This window comes from Onychostoma macrolepis, chromosome 05 (assembly GCF_012432095.1).
Source record: "Onychostoma macrolepis isolate SWU-2019 chromosome 05, ASM1243209v1, whole genome shotgun sequence".
NCBI classification, from domain to species: Eukaryota; Metazoa; Chordata; class Actinopteri; order Cypriniformes; family Cyprinidae; genus Onychostoma; species Onychostoma macrolepis.
This window is the reverse complement of record NC_081159.1, coordinates 4,946,937-4,965,423: the sequence shown is the minus strand read 5'-3', so window position 1 is coordinate 4,965,423 and position 18,487 is coordinate 4,946,937. Positions and strand designations below refer to the sequence as shown.

The following is an 18,487-nucleotide window of genomic DNA, read 5'->3' as shown; positions in this document are numbered from 1 at the left end:
AGACAGCATAAAGTAATACAGACATTATGCACAGATATGATAATTTGTTATTGATCGTTGTGTTGAAAATGTCAAATGTTGTCAGTTTATAGATAAATAGATGTGAGATGTTTTATGTACATATATTTATTGAATAGAAAACAGAATTTTGTAGTGCATTAACTTATGACATTATGAAATATCTCATTAATTTAAAGAACCAATTAATTTAAAAAATAGACATTTCCATTCAAAAAAGAAAATAAAATATTCAAGTACAAATTAGTATATTAAACATGAATTAAATGATTAGACTACAATAATTACAGCTGACAAAGCAGTATTTTTGTTAAATGCTTCAAGTACCACTGGAAATAGCATTTAATGTTTTTATTTTTCTTATTATATGCAATTCTTGGAGTTTTCACGTTCAGTTTTCAGAACCTTGGACATTTCCAATATTTTCAATCGCATTCCCTCCATATCTGTTTGAACTGAGCCTTTTGGAGTTAAAAGTGGTCCAGAGAGTTTTTTTTTTTTTTTAAAGCACATGAAGTCCTGCAGATTTATTCTATTTTCCACAGAAGACAAACTGTAGGTGTTTCAGTGTTCAGAACATTTTTTGGTGCTAGTCTCTTTGCTTAACCCTCTTGCAAACTGGTCGCTGCCATATTCCTTTGACAATATTAGAACATTTTCACAAAATGGGTTTCCAACAGTAGTTTAAATCCCATTCTCAGTCTCTATAAGAGCTGTCAATCATTTTTCATCTGTCTTTAGCACCAGTCAAACCTCTGTCCCACCATTCTGAAAAAGATTTGATTGGGAACTCGCAGGTAGCGGCAAAGCTTCTGGAAAGCCTCGTTGCTTAGCGGAGCATGGGGTCTTCCTTTAGACTCATCCAGGCACTTGTCGTGTCCCGCAGACAGCATACAATAAAAGCCCTTTGTGACGTTAAAGTAGAAATTGTCTGGCTTTATCTGAGGTGGAAGCTCCAAAAACGTCTCCGCCTTCTGCAGCTCAGGGAACGGATTCCTAATAAGTGCCTCTCCATCCACAATGTGCATCTGCTCCCTGGGAAAAAGCTCCAACCATCTGGCAAGGTGCTGGTAGTAAAAGCTCCTCTGAAGGGCCTTGTATTTGGGGTTGATGTGTCCTTGAAACAGCAGCAGCTCTTCGAGTGGTTGGTATGGCTTGTTTTGATGAATTCGGTTATGGAGAACTTGTGTGTAGTCTGATACAAGTCTCTCTGCAGGGTCACGAACGATCAGCAGCAGTTTCACAGCTGGATTCGTGGCCCATATCCTCTTTGGGGCCGGTGGTGCTGTGAAGTAGCCAGGGGTCTTTTCCACCGTCAGCTGCCCAGGGAGAGTGACGGGCATCTGGGCGCGATACCAGTCCAGACCCTTCCGAAAGTTTTCATCCAGGTTGAAGTAGTGGATCTCGTTCTTGGCTACTTCCACATCTGGATGGAGGTTGAGCATCTCCAGCAGGGCCCTGGTGCCTCCTTTGCGCACCCCGATGATTATGGCTCCTGGCAGGCGTTGCAAAGTCGAGGCGTTGGAAGTTCCAGAAGGGGTCGCTGAAGTCACTGAGGTCAGAGAGGCTCGGAGTTCATGTAGACAAACAAGCAGCTGTGCCTGGAGCAACAGCAGTAGGATCAAAGCCAGGAGGAGCGTCCAAAACATGGCGACAGTCCAGTCAGGTCAAGGGCGGCACACAAACGAACACGTACAGCTGGAGATCTGGCCGATTTGTAAATTTCTAAAATAAAACAAGAATAGAAAATATTCATTATTCATGGCATTAATCATGCATTGAAAATCTATCAAATATATCAAATGTTCATTTTAAGGCAACTAATATGACAAATAGATGTAAAACATATGTTAAAACAACAGCAGCAGCAGGGCACGAGTGTACTTCCTCAGTGTGATTTAATTAACAGAATTATTAAAACACAGAGAAGACACACATTAAATATTCATGAACAATAGTGCCTCAGAAATCTCCCTGGGTAAATTTACTCATCCCAATCCCACTGGCGTCTCACTTCTGTCCTCTAGTGCTCACTATTGGAGCAATCCTCAATAATGAGTCACACACTGGAGTTGATAGCGCAGTTCATCATAACAAGAATAAGATTTACTGGTAACACTAGCCTATAATAATGTCCCATTAGTCAACGTTGTAATTAGTCAACGTTGGTATACTAAACTGCTATACTAACTAATTTTGTACTTAATGCACTTTAATTGTGCGTAAGTAGTGCTGAAGTCCAACTATTGCAAGTGTACATCAGGTACACTTTAAATGTCTTGCATTTAAAGATTGATAGTATTCAAAGATCATACATCAGATCATCAATAGTGACATTAAAACACATTTTAGGCTTAATATTAAGAAATATGCACAAGTAGTACTCCAGATTATATTAGTAAGTCTCAAACGATATGTCAGTAAATATGTTAATAGATTTGAACTAAACTTAATATGAAATGAATGTATTTGAAATATATTACTTTTTTACTAGGGCTATCATAGTAGTTTAATTACTTCACAAGTGGGTGAAAAATACTGATTATGAAAACTGTAAGAATGTAAAAGTAGAAAGGTGAATGTTTTTGAGAATTATCCTCAGGATCTAATAAGGAATGGTTGTGAGTTTAAAATGTAAAAGTTTATTGCCAAATTTGCTGTATTTCATTGATTGCAACTCTCACATTACATGTAACACAAAGACAGTTCATTAGGATTTTTACAGAGTGAAAACAAAGATATGCAGTTGTTTGTCATCATAGCCACAAAAACTGATGCAATGGTTATATGTCTTTTTAGTGCAGGTTCTACAAAAATATAATCGTTATAATCTTCAAAACTCTTTAAAAAATTCTTAGAATAAAAAATAGAAAATTACTCCCAACTGTGTCTAAACATCATTTAAAAAGTGGTTGTTTATAGCAGAAAATCCAGTCTGCTCTTACAATGAAAGCGAATAGTGACCACGGCTGTCATGCATGATTTTTCAACCTAAATTTCACTGTCTTCCCCACACAAACTTATCAAAAGACTTCAAAATACTTGGAATGAAGTGTGCAAATTATAGAGACTATTTTTATGATCCTTTTATGTTGCTTGGTCCACTTTGATTGTATGGTAGTTATGAACTTAAGGCAAACTCCTTTTGCGTTCAGTGGAAAAAAAAGAAAGCCATGCATGTTTGGAACAACTTTGAAAGAAAGTGAAAATAACTAAAGGATATGATAACGGATGCAAGTGGCTGATCAGGACAGTTGGCCACATCATTTCCGACCTCTATCTCCTCTAAAATGATTCAACTATGTTTAGATACCTCGCAGTTGTGATGTTATTGTACCCTGCTGCTGCCGGAGTCACGGGTTATTAATTTGCTCCTCATCTAGTTTTGAGCAGTCAGCCTTTGTAAACGAGCTGTGGTGTTGCTCTGTACGTTGTATAATTACACAGTTGGGAGTAAGTGTCGAGCCCTGTGGTCTTGCCACTCCTGCTTCGGCATCAGCGTCATCATTACTGCTAAGCATCATCAACTCTGCCATTACAGACCTGAGTGTCTGTCTAATGTCTCCCACTTTATTCCCTCATCTCACAGCTTTAATCCTCAGAATGTGCTGTTCCTGTTCCTCGGGTTATGTTGTCTGTCGGTGGTGACAAATGTAGTCACATAACTTAAGAAAAGAATACATTTACCAGGAGATTTTCAGTATTGCTGTCTTTATAATGCCGTTTTCCGGATTGTGTTGTATGCATGAACAGTGAGCCATGGGGTATTGGTTTTTTTTCTTTCTTTAAAAACAGAGCAGAAAGCTGTGTGTCTATTTTGAGTCTTTGCAATAATTTTTGTTCTAGGTGACCGGCAAAACAGTAACATTCTTTTTCATAGAAACCTCTATGAAATGGTCACCAAGGCTGCATTTATTTTGGTCAACAGTATGGTAAGAATAGTAATATTGTGAAATATTATTACAAATTAAAATAACTGTTTTGTATTTTAATATATTTTAAAATGTAATTTATTCCTGTTTTGGCAAAGCTGAATTTTTCAGCAGTCATTACTACAGTCTTCATTGTCACATTATACTTATGGTAATATGATGCTCAAGACAAAACATTTTTTTAATATTATTAAAAATACTGCTTAATAATTTTGTGGAAAACTTTGATATGTTTTTTTCAAGATTTTCTGATGAATGAAAAGCATTTACAGTATTTGAAATAACACTGTAACAAAATAACTTTACTGTCACTTTACTGTCACTTTTGATCAATTTAGTCCATACTTGCTTAAAAAAAAACAAAAAAAAAAAACATACTGACCCCATGATAGCAAACCCTTTAAAGTAAATTGAAAGAGAAATTTGCTAGATTTACAAGTGTTAAATGAAAACATAAATACATCATAAACTGTAAAATGGTTATAATGGCAACACATACGGATCATCATGTTTGTTTGTTTTAAATTTAACATGTGACAAAAGGTTGATGGGTAATAATGATGTGAAAGGGATGGGTGAGTTGTTTGTTCTGTTTTCACTAGTTTGACCCATTCAGGATATGTGGACTGTTTGTGATCATGATAGGGGGCTTTATCAGATTAGCATGATAACCATGGTGACTTGGAGGCACTGCTTCCTCCCTTGCCTCAAAGGAGAAAACAAGGAGCGATCTTCATTCTCCATCTTATGAGAATACATAAGTATTGCATGAGTTGGCAATTTCTTATCAATTCTAGTGCTGTCAAATGATTAATCGCATTCAAAATAATTTTTGTTTACCTAATATGTAAAATGTGTGTGTACTGTGTATATTTATTATGTATACATAAATACACACACGTGCATGTATTATTATGTTATATATATTAAATATATTTATAAATAATATAAATTATATGAATATACATTTATGCATGTAAATACATGTAAATATTTTCCAAATATATACATGCATGTGTGTGTATTTATATATGCATAATAAATATACATAGTACTCTCACATATATTATGTAGACAAAAACTTTTATTTTGGATGCGATTAATCGTTTGACAGCACCAATCAATTTGTACAATCTAACTTGTACGATTTGAACGTTAAACTTCATTGTGAAGGTCCATCTCCTAAACTTAACCATCAGGGGGCTTGAGCAGTACAAAAATGTACAAATGAGATTATACAAATTCATATGAATTTGCAACCAGCTCATCAAATCGTAAAATACTTGCAAACTGTCGTGAGACTACGTTGGCAAACCACTCCTGATAGACACAAATCGTCTTATAGGGATCTATAGTGTGTGTTTCATCTTTATCAGAGACTCACAGACCTACTGATTGAGACAGACTTTCAATTCGTTTACTCTCAAGCAAACAAAGCTAGTCTCCTTCTTTCTCTCTCTCTCACACACACACACACACACACAAATTCTGTAGCTGAGAACAAAAAAAACGCATCTCTAATATACACACCCTCCACTGTCACCTCACACTGTGCAGTATAATCCTCTTTCCTGAATGCCGTTGCACACCAAAAGAAAACCCAGTGATGCACACACACACAGACACAAACCTCTGTTGATTTTCTTACACATTTTTGCATTTAGGCTCCCTCAGCTTAGTGCAAACTTAGTCTCGCTTCTGTTTCCAGCCTGCAATAATCCTGCACGCGGCCGTACGCGCCCAGCAGACTCACTCTTGAACACAATCACAAGACAAGCGCACACACTCACACTCAGATGTGTATATAAATACATGCACGCACTACAAGAGTGTTGGCCTCTCTAGTAAAAGACAAAAAAAGGACCTGCGGGGAATGAGATCAAAGGACTTTCTGCCACGTATTAGCATTTTATCTCAGTTCCCAATCTGACTGGATTGTTCAGAGCTCAGTAGCATCAAGCATGTCCAATGCATCTAGTCACCTTTCTTTGGTGTATCTTGAAAAATAATCGACTTTTTTGTTGTTGTTGTAAGCAAGAAAACTAAAGGTGTGTTGTGTTCAGAAGTGGTCATTTCTGTGCCCTCCAAAGGCTTTTTTTCTCTACAGTAGGACTGAAGTGCGTAGGGGATGAAAATAACTCTGACCACACTTTTTTTTATCTTACCATACTCTTATAGCTCTATATATTAGTTAATAATAAAACTGAAATAGATCTCATTGCCAGTTTGACAGTCTAAAAAAATTGTAGAGTGTATGTTCAGTTATTAAATGAAACATTTTGCTTCACCTCCTTACTGTAAAAAATATCCTGTTAAATTTACAGCAGATATTGTTGCCAAAATTTGCCATTATATAAAAAACTGATACAGTGTTTCAGGTATTATGAGATGGCATACTGGTCCTTGTATATTTTATAACTCAGAACTGTATATTTCATTATAGTGTTAATATATCAATCTAGCCTAGTTGAACTAGATGATACCAAAAATCATCTTTCTACCTTAAAAAAATCTACTGATAATGATAATAAAGGTGGTACAATAGAAGGCCAGTAGTTGTACGGTACAGTATATACAGTAGTCAACATTTGAAGTGGATCAAAAAAGTTAATCAAAGTTGTCCTAAGACAAGAACGCATTTTGGTTTATAGAATAGAATATCAAAAAATAGATATAAATATCTATTTTTAGAGATAGGATGCCCATTTTTATAGATCTAAAATATAATATATTTTTATTGATCTAAAAATAATGTGATATGAAACACCAAATGTACATTACTGATGTCTTTTTACTGTTCTTCACCATCAATTATATGGTAATTAATAGTTTTTACTTTAAAATGTTATACAGTGTAATGTTAATCTGTTAACTTACAGATCTTCACAGCTTTGTGTTTACAGCAGGTGCAAATGGTACATTTTGTTGTCATGTTACAGCTGTCTTCAAATGAACACTTTTGAATTTCTGAGTTCTTTTTCTCAGGAGTAAAAAAAACAAACAAAAAAAAACTGGGAAACATCCCTTTTTTAATTAGTTTACAAAAAAAGTTCCTAAATCATATGTCTGAGATTTAACATTTAACAATGCAAACATTTCAGAAGATGTATGTGAAGCATGTGGCTGTGTATTGTAAAAATGAGAAGATTTGTGTGTTTTAGATGATTCAGCAGCTTGTTTGTCTCTCACTGACATATTCGCACAAAGATTCACCAGTCCTACAGGGAAAAGCCAAACGACTTTCAAGATTTTGCCAAGATTTCCTCCTCTTCCTCTTAAGTGAATGCAAATGGAGAATGAATGAGAGGATTAAACAGCGTCTGAGAGGATGTGATTGTCTCTGTCGCTGGACTGAAAGAAATAGGGAATAAATGTGCAGAAAGTGTCCCTTTGGATGCTTCTGAAAGATCTCATTCAATCTGTCCAATAGACACTGACCTTCAGTATAAATCTGCTCAGTTTTTAGCACACGGACGCCCCGCTAAGCCTCAAATTAGTCTCTTCATGAACCTCCCCGCACCCCACCAGTCTCTCACTCTTCCTCACTTCCATCTCTCTCCATCCCTCCCTCCTCTCCCTCGTTCTCGCTCTCATTTGCACTTGAAGATCTGGGTCAATCGAATCACACACTCTACAGCCCCCTCTGGTCGGCATGTTCCTCACATTGATAATGAGGAGTGTGTGTATGGGGGGGGCATCATAGTGTTTTGGTTGAATATGGGTTGGGGGCGGTCTGGTACCAGCAGAGGGAGGGGAAGTATGAGTGGGGCTTCACTCTAATTAAAGAGGTTGTTGGCATGGAGAACATGGCAACATTATTGGCATGAAAATGTGTCTGCGTCTTGTCAGGTTTAGCAGCTACTTCGTGACTAGCACTCTTATCGTACAGTATGTGATATGAAAATTCAGCATGTGGAGGAAAAAAAGAGAGCAAAAGTTAAAAAGAGGATGATGGAAAAAATAATACAGTCTGATATATGTGTTCATTTACAGTCATGTCTGGCTTTGGTTGTTGTCAAGAAATTATATAGATTGTGTCTAGTGTTGTTCAGTTTGTATAGTCATAAAGCCCTGTGGATTGCCATTTTTATGGGTTCTCTCAGGAATTTCTAAAAGCTTCAGAATAACAATTCAGTTTTTGTTAACTTTTTTTCAAATGAATGCTGTTATTTTGAACTTTCTGTTCATCAGCGCAATTCTATGACTAATGTACCACAGTTTCCGCAAATTATTCAGCAGTACAACTGTTTTAATATTGATAATAATAAGAAAGGTTTCATGAGCTCTGAATCAGAATATTAGAATGATTTCTGAAGAATCATGTGACAGAATACTAACGGCTGCTGAACAGCTTTGCAATCACATGTCAAAATAACATTTTTAAATTTATGAAAATGCAAAGCAGTTATATTAAATCGTAGCAGCATTACTGTATTTTTGATCAAATTGGTGAGCACGTGATGATTTGCATGAACATAAAAAAATCATGCCAGCCCCAAACTTCTACACAGCAGTGTATGTACATGACAAATCGTTGTAGTCCTAACGTTAGCAATTTGCATCTTAACAGCACACGAAAATGCTCTTCTGAATATCCAACAGAATGATTTCTAACAATATTATCACACGAAAAGCCATGAAGAGAGCTAGCAGTTTTCTAGTCATTTCTGTGGTAAACATCATTGAAGAGACAATGTGCTTTTAAATCTTTCTAAAAGAGTTGCGACATGAGTACTACAAACAGCACTAGGATTGTGCTTGATGGATCTTAGCTTTAGCAGTAACTTCTTAGCAACTTTCATTCTAAAACCACACTCGGAAAAAACGCAGTTCTAAAAATTCCAGAGGCGAATAAGCTTTCTGGGTTAGCAATATAATTGCATATGATTACGAGAATTCATGTAGCCAGTAAATGTTTGCTCTTTCTCTCTCCTTTTCTGTCTCTGCCGTGTGATTTTGATAGCTCAAAGGCTGTTGACTTAATTATGTATTATCATTATACATTTCAGATATATTAAGCAAAATCATTGCTGTGAGCCAACAGCCTTTGAGCTATCAAACTGTAATTTTCCAATTCGGTATGACAAGCAAATCATTCAGTGATTAGCAATCTGGACTGTGCCACAGGGGGCAAGAGATCAGGTTAGTAGTTCATGTCAAGTGACTTGTGTTTGCCTTTCACTACAGGGGAAAGAATCAATCCATTTCCTGTCTCTGTGTGTGTGGGCAATATCAATATGGCAGATTTGGAGGGAAGGGGTAAACATTGAGAGTCAGTGGTCACGTCAGCGGTAATCTGTCTCTCTGTAGGGGTGGGTGGACAGATGGAGGTTAGACTGTTCTGCTCAATACAACTAACCAATTGAGCATGTGGACCTGACAGCTACTGCAGGGGCACGGCAGGCATGAGGGCTGAAATGACACATTTAGTATGATTTTATGTTGTATAGTGAAAGAAAATCAATAAAAGAAAAGGGGATAGAGGAAATGAGATGAAATAACAACATAACACCATGTTCTGTGCTGTAGGCTATGCACTAATGCTGATCAAAAGTCTGGGGTTTTTAAAGTTTTTGAAAGAAGTCTTTTATGTTCACCAAGGCTGCACTTTTGTGATCAAAAATACAGTAAAACAGTAATTACTATTTAAAAATTACTCTTTTCCTTTTTAGTATATTTAAACATTTAATTTATTTTCTGTGATGCATAGCTGAATTTTCAGCAGCCATTACTTCAGTGTCACATGATGTTACAGAAACCTTTTTGTCTTACTATCAATGTTGAAAACAATTTTGCTGCTTAATACTTTTGTGGAAACTGGCACGTTTTTATTTATTTATTTGTTCATATTTAAAAACATTTATTTTAAATATAATTCATTTGTAACAACGTGAAAGTTTTCACTGTCACTTTTAATGAATTGAATGCATCCTTGCTGAAGAGAAATATGAATTTCTTTCAAAAACAAAACAAAATAAATTACTGACCCAAAACTTCTGAATGGTAGTGTACACATGCTACTAAAATATGCAATAATACAACATTTTCTTGTCATTTCATTGTCATTTAATTTCAATTTGAGCAGTTTGTCATCAACTATACCATTTTACTTCAAGTTTTATTAGAATGTGCTCATAGTTAAAGGGCTTGACCTAGAAAGTTTAAACTAGAGCTGAACGAGAGAAAGATGTGGAGCTTCTCCTGCCTGCAGATAATGCAATATGCTAATACATATAAATGTGAAAAAAGACTTACAGTATGACTAGTTCACTCAAAAATTACTATTCCGTCTTCATTTACTCACCCTAATGTTATTCCAAAAGTGAACTAACTTTGATGACTTTCTTTCTTCTACAGAACACAAAAGAATTTTGGTAACCATTGATTTCTATTGTAAGGACAAAAAGCATTTATCAAATAATTGTTCTTTTTTGTTCCACAAAAAGAAAGTGATACAAGTTTGGAATTACATGAGGGTGAGTAAATGATGACAGAATGTAAAATTTTGGGTGAATTATCCCTTTAAATATAGCACGCAAATCTTATAGACTGTTTTTTTGTGGCTCTTAATGCTTGGTTTTTCCTTCTGGAGCATCAGTGAGCGTTTGAACCTTCTGTAATAGTTGTATATGAGTCCCTCAGTTGTCCTCGGTGTGAAAAGTTGGATCTCAAAATCATACAGTCATTGTTGGAAAAGATGTTGCAAAACCATAGAATTTGTGGGACCTGAAAGGGTTTTTCTGAAGAACAGCAGGCAGTTAAACTGTTCAGGACAAACAAGGGACTTGTGAACAACTATCACTAAACAACAACAACAAACATAGATGTGGATCATTCAGGTAAGAACACATTATTAAGAATCATGGGGATGTAAACTTTTGAACGGGTCATTTTCACAACTTATTTTCTCTTGTGGACTATATGTAAACCTGTTTTATTTAAAATATTCAGGTCAGTACTAAATAAGCAATAACATGCATTTTGTATGATCCCTCTTATTTTTGTAAAATAATTAACCTTTTGCAGATTCTGAAAGGGGGATGTAAACTTTTGACCTCAACTGTAAGTAGCTAAATGACAGAGTGTTTGGTGGAACTAATCATTTCAGAAATAATTTACAGTAGGTATGAAATGTATTAGCCATCATGTTGGCTGTGAGGCATAACTACAGTCTACAGCTAGGGGTGATTCTCACACTCTCGTTAGTTTTAATCCACTTGTCTGGCGAATCCCATAATGGACAGATAGATAGGGAGTGTTTCTACAAAACAAACAGCGAGAGGGTGAGAATGAACTTGCGCCAAAAAAAGTGTTTTTCCAGATTTGTCTTTGCAATTGGCAATTAATCCCTGGAAAGGAAAACGTTGTTTAGAGGCCAGATGAATGGAACTGTCAGTCTCAGAGCAGGTGGTTGTGCGTCTGCGTGCGAGCTTGCCGTCTTTCAGCCGCGCTGAAATCTCAGAAGTAACGTCTTTGGTTCTGCTCTTTGTCTCGCCTTGTGCTCGCGTTTCCACGCCAGGTTGTTGCTTTTGATTCGTCCTCAAATCCCCTCGCATTCAAAGAACAGTGAAAAACATCTTCTTTGTAATTCTTTAAATGCTCACATGCTGAAAGGACCTTGAGCTCACAGCTATATCCTTCGCTTATGGATATGCATGCAGTGAATGGATGTGTTGTGCACGGAGGGATTTTTCTGCATCACTGCCTGTGTTTTTGTTCTTCTATATTGTGAGGGAACAGTGGTATGTTTGTGTGTGTGTGTGTGTGTGTGGACAAGAAAGGGGTCCCGTTAGGCCCTGCTGTGTAATACCAGGCAGTTCTGTACTTTGTGGGACATTTGGCATGCAGAAGATGTTATTTTTCTTGTTTTGCTGTGTGTTGGTTTTTCATACATATGTAGCGGAGTAGAGACCTCCACTATACTGTGGTGTGAAGGGATGATCTAATGCATAATTCTATATAAGGATACACCAAGGTGCGCTCGAAGATGCAGTTGAATTTTCTGTGCTTTTCCAGATACATGGATGTTTTGCAATGCTTTTGTCCCGTAGGAAAGAAATGAGATCTATTTGATGTCTTAGTTACAGTATTTCCTCTAGACAGTGATGAGATTAAATGGAATGCGAATGAAGACTTTGCTTAAGTCTGCTGCTTAGATTTTACCCCAGACAAAAGACTCGTAACGTGTCTCCTCTAGAGTTTTAAAAGAGATCTCAACAATTAAAGTTTCAATATGAAAGAGATTTCAATATGAACTCAAATATTTATAATCATCAAAGTTTTCCAAGACTGTATTATACGAGCTATACCATATTATTCTGTTTGAGGAGGGACTACTTGAATCAGTTTCGTTACATTAACTGAAAATGAGCAGGGAATTTATAGACTGGATCAGGAGAGTAAATTAGGGCTTGGAATTGCCATAAACCTCCCGATTCTGTTCTACAACAACATTTTCTTGTCATTTCAATATACAGTACATTTATTTTGCGATTTACAGTATGCAATATTCAACTTGTGAGCCAGTGTCCACAATTAAATCAAGTTCTAACGAAAAGTTACTCATCTCTCTAAAAAAGCTGTTTTTGATCGGTAAGTCGCAGCATTCAGAGGTAAAACGTTTCTTGATGAAGACTGTTGTCCACAGCAATGCTGTGTTGTATAACTGACTGCTGATCTGGGAAATATCATTTTCTGCTGTGGTTGTGTTCTGTCTCTACAAGTAAATGATTGTCTCATTTATTTGCATTACAGTTTAACACAATTCAAAGTATCAAAGCTGATACTCAAATGAAGCAATTGAGAACTCATAACTAAATGAAGCATAACTCTACGTCTCCAGAGCTATGAAAGAGCAACCTCTGAGCAATAACGTTTACCTCGGGGATGTTCTCGGGCCTGCAGTAATGCGTTGTGTGGTTACGTGTTTTGCTGTGTTGTGTGGTTTCATTTTTTTTTCATCATTTTTTTCTTTTCTTGTGTTGTGGTTCGGCTTTGTGAGGCTATAGGGGAGAGCGTTGCGTGAAGGGTGGTCAGCAGAAGAGCAGTAGCCTGTCATCTTCATGGACTAAAACTGTCAACACTAATGACCCAAGAAACAAACCGAAAAGACTCCCCTATACACAAGCACACACACTCACATGCATATAAACAGACACACACACACACACACACACACACACACACACACAAACCCCTGTCTGCTTATCCAAGGATACGCCAATCTAATATTACAAGGATCAACTGGTTTGTTTTTATGACTTTATAGGGATTTTTCCCTGAGAACACAGTGGTTTTGTCTGGAGTACAGTCCCTGTGACGTACATAATGACCTCTGTGCTACAGTGTAACCTTCACACTCATCTGCTCACTTTACTGTAAGATGAGTGAAGCAGGGACATTAAATGCATATCAGCAGATCACAACTGCAAACAAATGCTTAAAGTTGGATAAAAAATATGAAAGACAAAAATGCTAGGCAGACTTGCAACAGGTTCCCACAGTCAAGTCAGGTGATATAATATAGACCTGTCACTTTCTGGTCATGTTCCATGCTAAATAATCTAGTGTTCAATATATTTCAAAGCTGACGTTTTAAAATGAGTACATGGTGTCCATCTTTTCTGTTTGAATAGGGAACCCCACAGCAGATTTGACCATCTGTCAATCAATGGGGTTTCCAAGCTGTCCAGTTTGGACTTGGCCCTTTCAGTTATATATTGTAGTCCTAGTCCTAGTGTGTGGGTGTGTGTTTGTTTTGGTGTACTACATGGTTTCTGTGTGAGTTACGATAACCTAATGTCTGGGTAGGTGAGTCATTGACAGATAAATGACCCACCACAGTCATTTAGTTATCCATGAACAAAGTCAGATAAACACTATGTGTCAGCTTACCGTATAGAGTATCTTTTTTATCTTTTAACGTCTACAGGGAAGTTATTACAAACACCTGTATATATAGTATACTTTATATTTAGAGAGAGGTAGATTTATATATATATAGAGAGAGAGAGAGAGAGAGAGAGCGAAAGAGTGCATTTGTGTACGTGTTTATGTGAGTGTGTGTGTGTGTGTGTGTGTGTGTGTATTTATACAAAATATGCATAAAAGTATATTAAATCTAGACTAAAGTGCAAAACTGTAGGCTGCAATAATAGAATAGGTGTATGCTAAAATTAGACACAACACAGGACATTAAGACAGTTCAAGTTATTCAGTTGCCTGTATTTGTATGTCTCACAGGCTCGTTTAAAATAAAATATGGCGTTGACAGGGTCCATTTGGCTTATTCTGCTTTTTATTTCTTTTCTGCATCTAACAGATGTTCATATTATGTTGTCCTCTGTTGCCCGTGCAATGTGCTTATGATTTATTAATCTCTATTTTGAATGCATTTGAATTTGAAATGCTGTAAGCAAGGCTAGTTATTAGCACTAATCTCATTCAGCCATATTTAATATATTTTTTGTCTAACAATACAGTGTTAAATTTCTGTTCCATATTCTAGATGTGCATGTTAGGATGAAAGCAGACCACCCACGTCTGAGTCTTTTGTTTCAGGTAATCGTACTGATGTAGTGCTTTGGAGTGAACCTGTTTGATCTTGTTCTTAACTAAACTTTTAAACAGACATGCAGCATATAGGTGACTCTTTTCGCCTCGTCTCTCTCTGCTTTTTTATGTATGGTTCATTGCACTTAGTAGAGCAGTTCTGCGCTCATAAAATATGATATGTATTATTCACGTCTTCCTCTATCACTAATGCTCCAACATTTTATGCTCCCATGAAGTCATGCTAGCTCAGAGGTGACAGAGATTCATCTAATCCACATCCATCTGTTTTTTAGTTTTTTCTCCTTTCCTTTGTCAGCATCTTGCACTGAACATCTTAATCGAATATGTTTATGTAAAGGAAAGCAGCTTACTGTGATTTTGCCAAGTAGGACATGTTTTTGGATCATCCTTGGTCTGGGCACAACATTATTTTCAACCAATCAGATTTTACATTTTGGGGTAGACCTAAGGCTTGAACAACATGCATATCAACGTTCACATTATCCATCTGAGTTTAGTGGTAGGCTATGGTTAGGGATGGGATTTAGTGAAGTCAATTTCACCAAACCGGCATGTACTATAAAAACAGGGAGAGTTTTATCATTCCATTTTTAATGTCTTTTCATTATACAGCAGATCTGGATTTGGTGGAGTACCAAGTCACATGCTGCATTTCTGATTTGATACAATAAATTTTGCATCATGTGTGAAGTACATAACATATTAGCCCTATTAGCTCACTCATCCATTCATCCTTCTGTGACTCCCATGGCCCCACAACCTTCTAGAAACCACACAAACATACACATGACAGAGAATGTCAACATTGGGCTTGTTTTTTCATAGAACAAAACTTGACATATAATCCAAATATTTAATACTTAATTAAACAGTGTCATTGCATTGAATAGATTGATTAACCTTGTGCCTTTGAAGAAACAGCTTTGTATTCATATCTACAGTAGTTACTGTTCACTCTTAAAAATAAAGGTTCTTTATTGGAATCTTTGGTTTACCGAAGAATCTTTAACGTCAATGAAACCTTTCATTTGCCCAAAAGGTTCCTTATAGTGGGGGAAAAAAGTAATTAGATTATTACAAATATTCTTGAGAGAAAATCTTTCTTTTTAAGAACTTTTCACTGAAAGTTTCTTTGGAGAACCAAGATGTTGTGTATATAACATCTAATTTCATTTTACCAGATGATTTGCAGCCGTAGACATTTGTTAATATAATTTTACAAGCATTTATTACTTGCTACATTGGTGAGAGACAAATTAAACACACTTGTGGCTATGTACAGTATATAACAATAAACAGACCTTCATAAATCATCTGGAAAGTGAATAAAATCATGAAAAAATGGAGAAATGACCAGCTAATATTATTTTCAAAATGATAAAAATCCAAAAGAATAAAGGTCAGATCTTAGTGATACCTGGTTTTCAGGAAATCCTACATCGGTCTCTAAAGTTATAGTACCTCTTCTGTGAACAATAGCAAACATCTCTTTATCATGTCAGGTCTGTAGGAAGACAGTTTCTATGAAGAACCTTTTCATGCCAAGGTTTTTTTGTAGTCCAAAAAGTTGAAAAACAAAAAAGAAAAACAATGATTATTTTAAGAACTGTTCATTGAAAGGTTCTTTGAAAAACCAAAATGGTTGTTTTATGGCATTGCTGAAAATCCCACTTTCAGAAGCTTTATTTTTAAGAGTGCACAGTCCTATGATTGACTAAAGAAGTGGATTCACTTTTTAAAGCATGTTTGAAATCTGACATGCTGTAGGCAACCATACACATGAGACATGTTAAGCACAGTTCAAAGTTCTGGTTAAAATTCAAGATTTACTGAGGAACACAGACGTGGGTAATTCTACAGAGTTTCTCTGACCAAATACTCCGGTCAAGCAGGGGAAATGAAACTGAGAATGAAAACAGCGATAGAACAGGACAAGAGCTTACCTGAGCTTTGTCTCCTTCAGTCAGTTCCTCTCATAAAGTGTGTTTCGTCCTGATGCTTTTGGGACTTTCATGCTTCTCTATTCCATCCTTCTGAGCACTTCAGTGAATTTGTTTTTGTTTTATTCTGTTCTGTTCTGTCTCTTCTCTCTCCTGTATTCTGTGACGGTGGTTTTAAAGTTGAGGTGGCGTAGCTGCTTCTCTAGACTCTCAAGGCAGGAAAGGAGTGGAAATACGACTCAAGGTTGTAAAAAGAAACTGTGAGCGTGTGAGCGAGGGAGGTGAATGAATTAGAAAGTGTCTGCATGCTGTGTGTGTCTGTCAAAGATGTGTGGATGGAGTGTGTGTATGAGTGAATGAACAACAGAGAGAGAGAGCACAAACACATCGCCCCTGAGGGAAATTCCTCCCTCCCTCACTCGCTCCATCTCTCTCTCTTTTTCTCTTTCTCTGTATCTAGCCCCCCTCCTATCATCCATACTATCGCTCTGCCGCTTCCCCCAGCCTTTCTCTCTCTTTCTTTTCTCCATATTGTTTGATTTGCGTTTCATCGCCTTTTCTCATCCAAATACATGAACTCATTCTTCAATTTGTCTCCAAATGTCATTTTTTTCCCTCCTCATATCCCACGTTCAGAACAGCCTGTTTCTTTTCCAGCTTTCTGTTTTTCTGTTCAAGGGCTTTGGAATGTATTTGCCCCAGAAAATCCCCAAAATCATGAATAACTTACAGGGTGCTGGCTTACAAACACACAGGGCACAAATAGATGGGCAGCACGTATAACTCGAGTGTCTGTTAATCTCCAAATGCGCAGCACACATTCACTGTATGACGGTACATTACCCACGCTGGAATAATAATTGTGTGTGATGCAGGAAGTACTTTTGGATTTATTTATTTTTTTGGCTTTTTCTCTGCATGTGTTGTGAATAAAACATAAAAGGATTTTTGACTGTTCTCCTATAAGCTTGTGCAGCAGAAAATATTTTAGTGGTACATACATGGATACTTTCACCATGAATTTCAACAAGCTTTTGATTGACAAAGATTTAAATTTTATAGTCATATGAATGTATATATAAACTATTTATTAGTTCTGTGACTGGTCATCATGTCTTGTATTCTTGTATTTTTATATATAATATATATATATATATATATATATATATATTTTTTTTTTTTTTTTTTTTTGACTTGCCTACACTGTAAAAAAAAAAAAAAAAGTTGAGCCAACTTAACATTTTAAGGCAACCAGCTTCAGCAGATGAGCAAACTCAAAAATCTGCTGAAGCTGGTAAAAAATTTTTTTTTAAGTTCGCTCAACTTTTTTTTTTTTTTACAGTGTAGTTTAAAGTTTTAATGGTTTTAAAAGTTTATATACACATACACCTTTTTTTTTTCTTAGCATTGACAATTTACTTCATGTAATAAATATATAAAATCAATTTATGTTATTGTTTTTTTTTAATGTACGTTTATGAAATTTGAAGAGAATGTGAATATTACACATTTCAGTCTAAAAATGAATAGCTTTTCTAGCAGGAAACTTGTTGGTTTGGGTCTTTTGAACTTTATTATCAAGGGGGAGCAGGAGCTGTAATATTACATTTACAGTTTCAAACATGTATTTTCATTTACATATTACATAATATTCTAACCTAAAATCTGTTATTTCATTAACTTTTTTGTATATAATTTTTCCTTTAAGAATGTCCAACTTAATTAGTAACAGTAAAGGGTTAATTGTCCTAGTAGTATGTGGTGCCAAGAGTTTGCAAAGAACATGAATATGAATGTAAATGAAAATTCTTTCTCTGAAATGACTGCAGTACCTCTCTGCCCGGGTCTGACTACACCTTCCTCCACTTCCGCTGAGGTCTCAGTCGGATTATGGATTACTACAGAGTCTTATTATCTCTCTCACCCATATGAGCAGTAATGTAGTGTGAAAGGAAGGGGTTGAGAGTTTAAATGAAGACCTCCTGCTGGTTAAGATCTCAGAACGCACACCCCCTCCTCCCT

The 18,487-nt window shown here is 36.2% G+C and overlaps 1 protein-coding gene across 1 annotated transcript; it reads right to left on the bottom strand.

The window, feature by feature from the left end:
- Positions 1 to 134: 134 nt before the first annotated feature.
- hs3st1l2 (heparan sulfate (glucosamine) 3-O-sulfotransferase 1-like 2) lies at positions 135 to 17,109 on the bottom strand. The gene is made up of 2 exons (XM_058774926.1): positions 16,469 to 17,109; positions 135 to 1,743 (listed from the first exon to the last, which is right to left on the bottom strand). Exon 2 carries the CDS (start codon positions 1,665 to 1,667, stop codon positions 756 to 758), a length of 912 nt encoding a protein of 303 aa, XP_058630909.1. The 5' UTR covers positions 1,668 to 1,743; positions 16,469 to 17,109; the 3' UTR covers positions 135 to 755.
- Positions 17,110 to 18,487: the final 1,378 nt, after the last annotated feature.

What these genes read in the sequence shown, in the direction of transcription:
- hs3st1l2 (XM_058774926.1), bottom strand. Translation starts at nt 1,667, where the DNA reads ATGTTTTGGACGCTCCTCCTGGCTTTGATCCTACTGCTGTTGCTCCAG.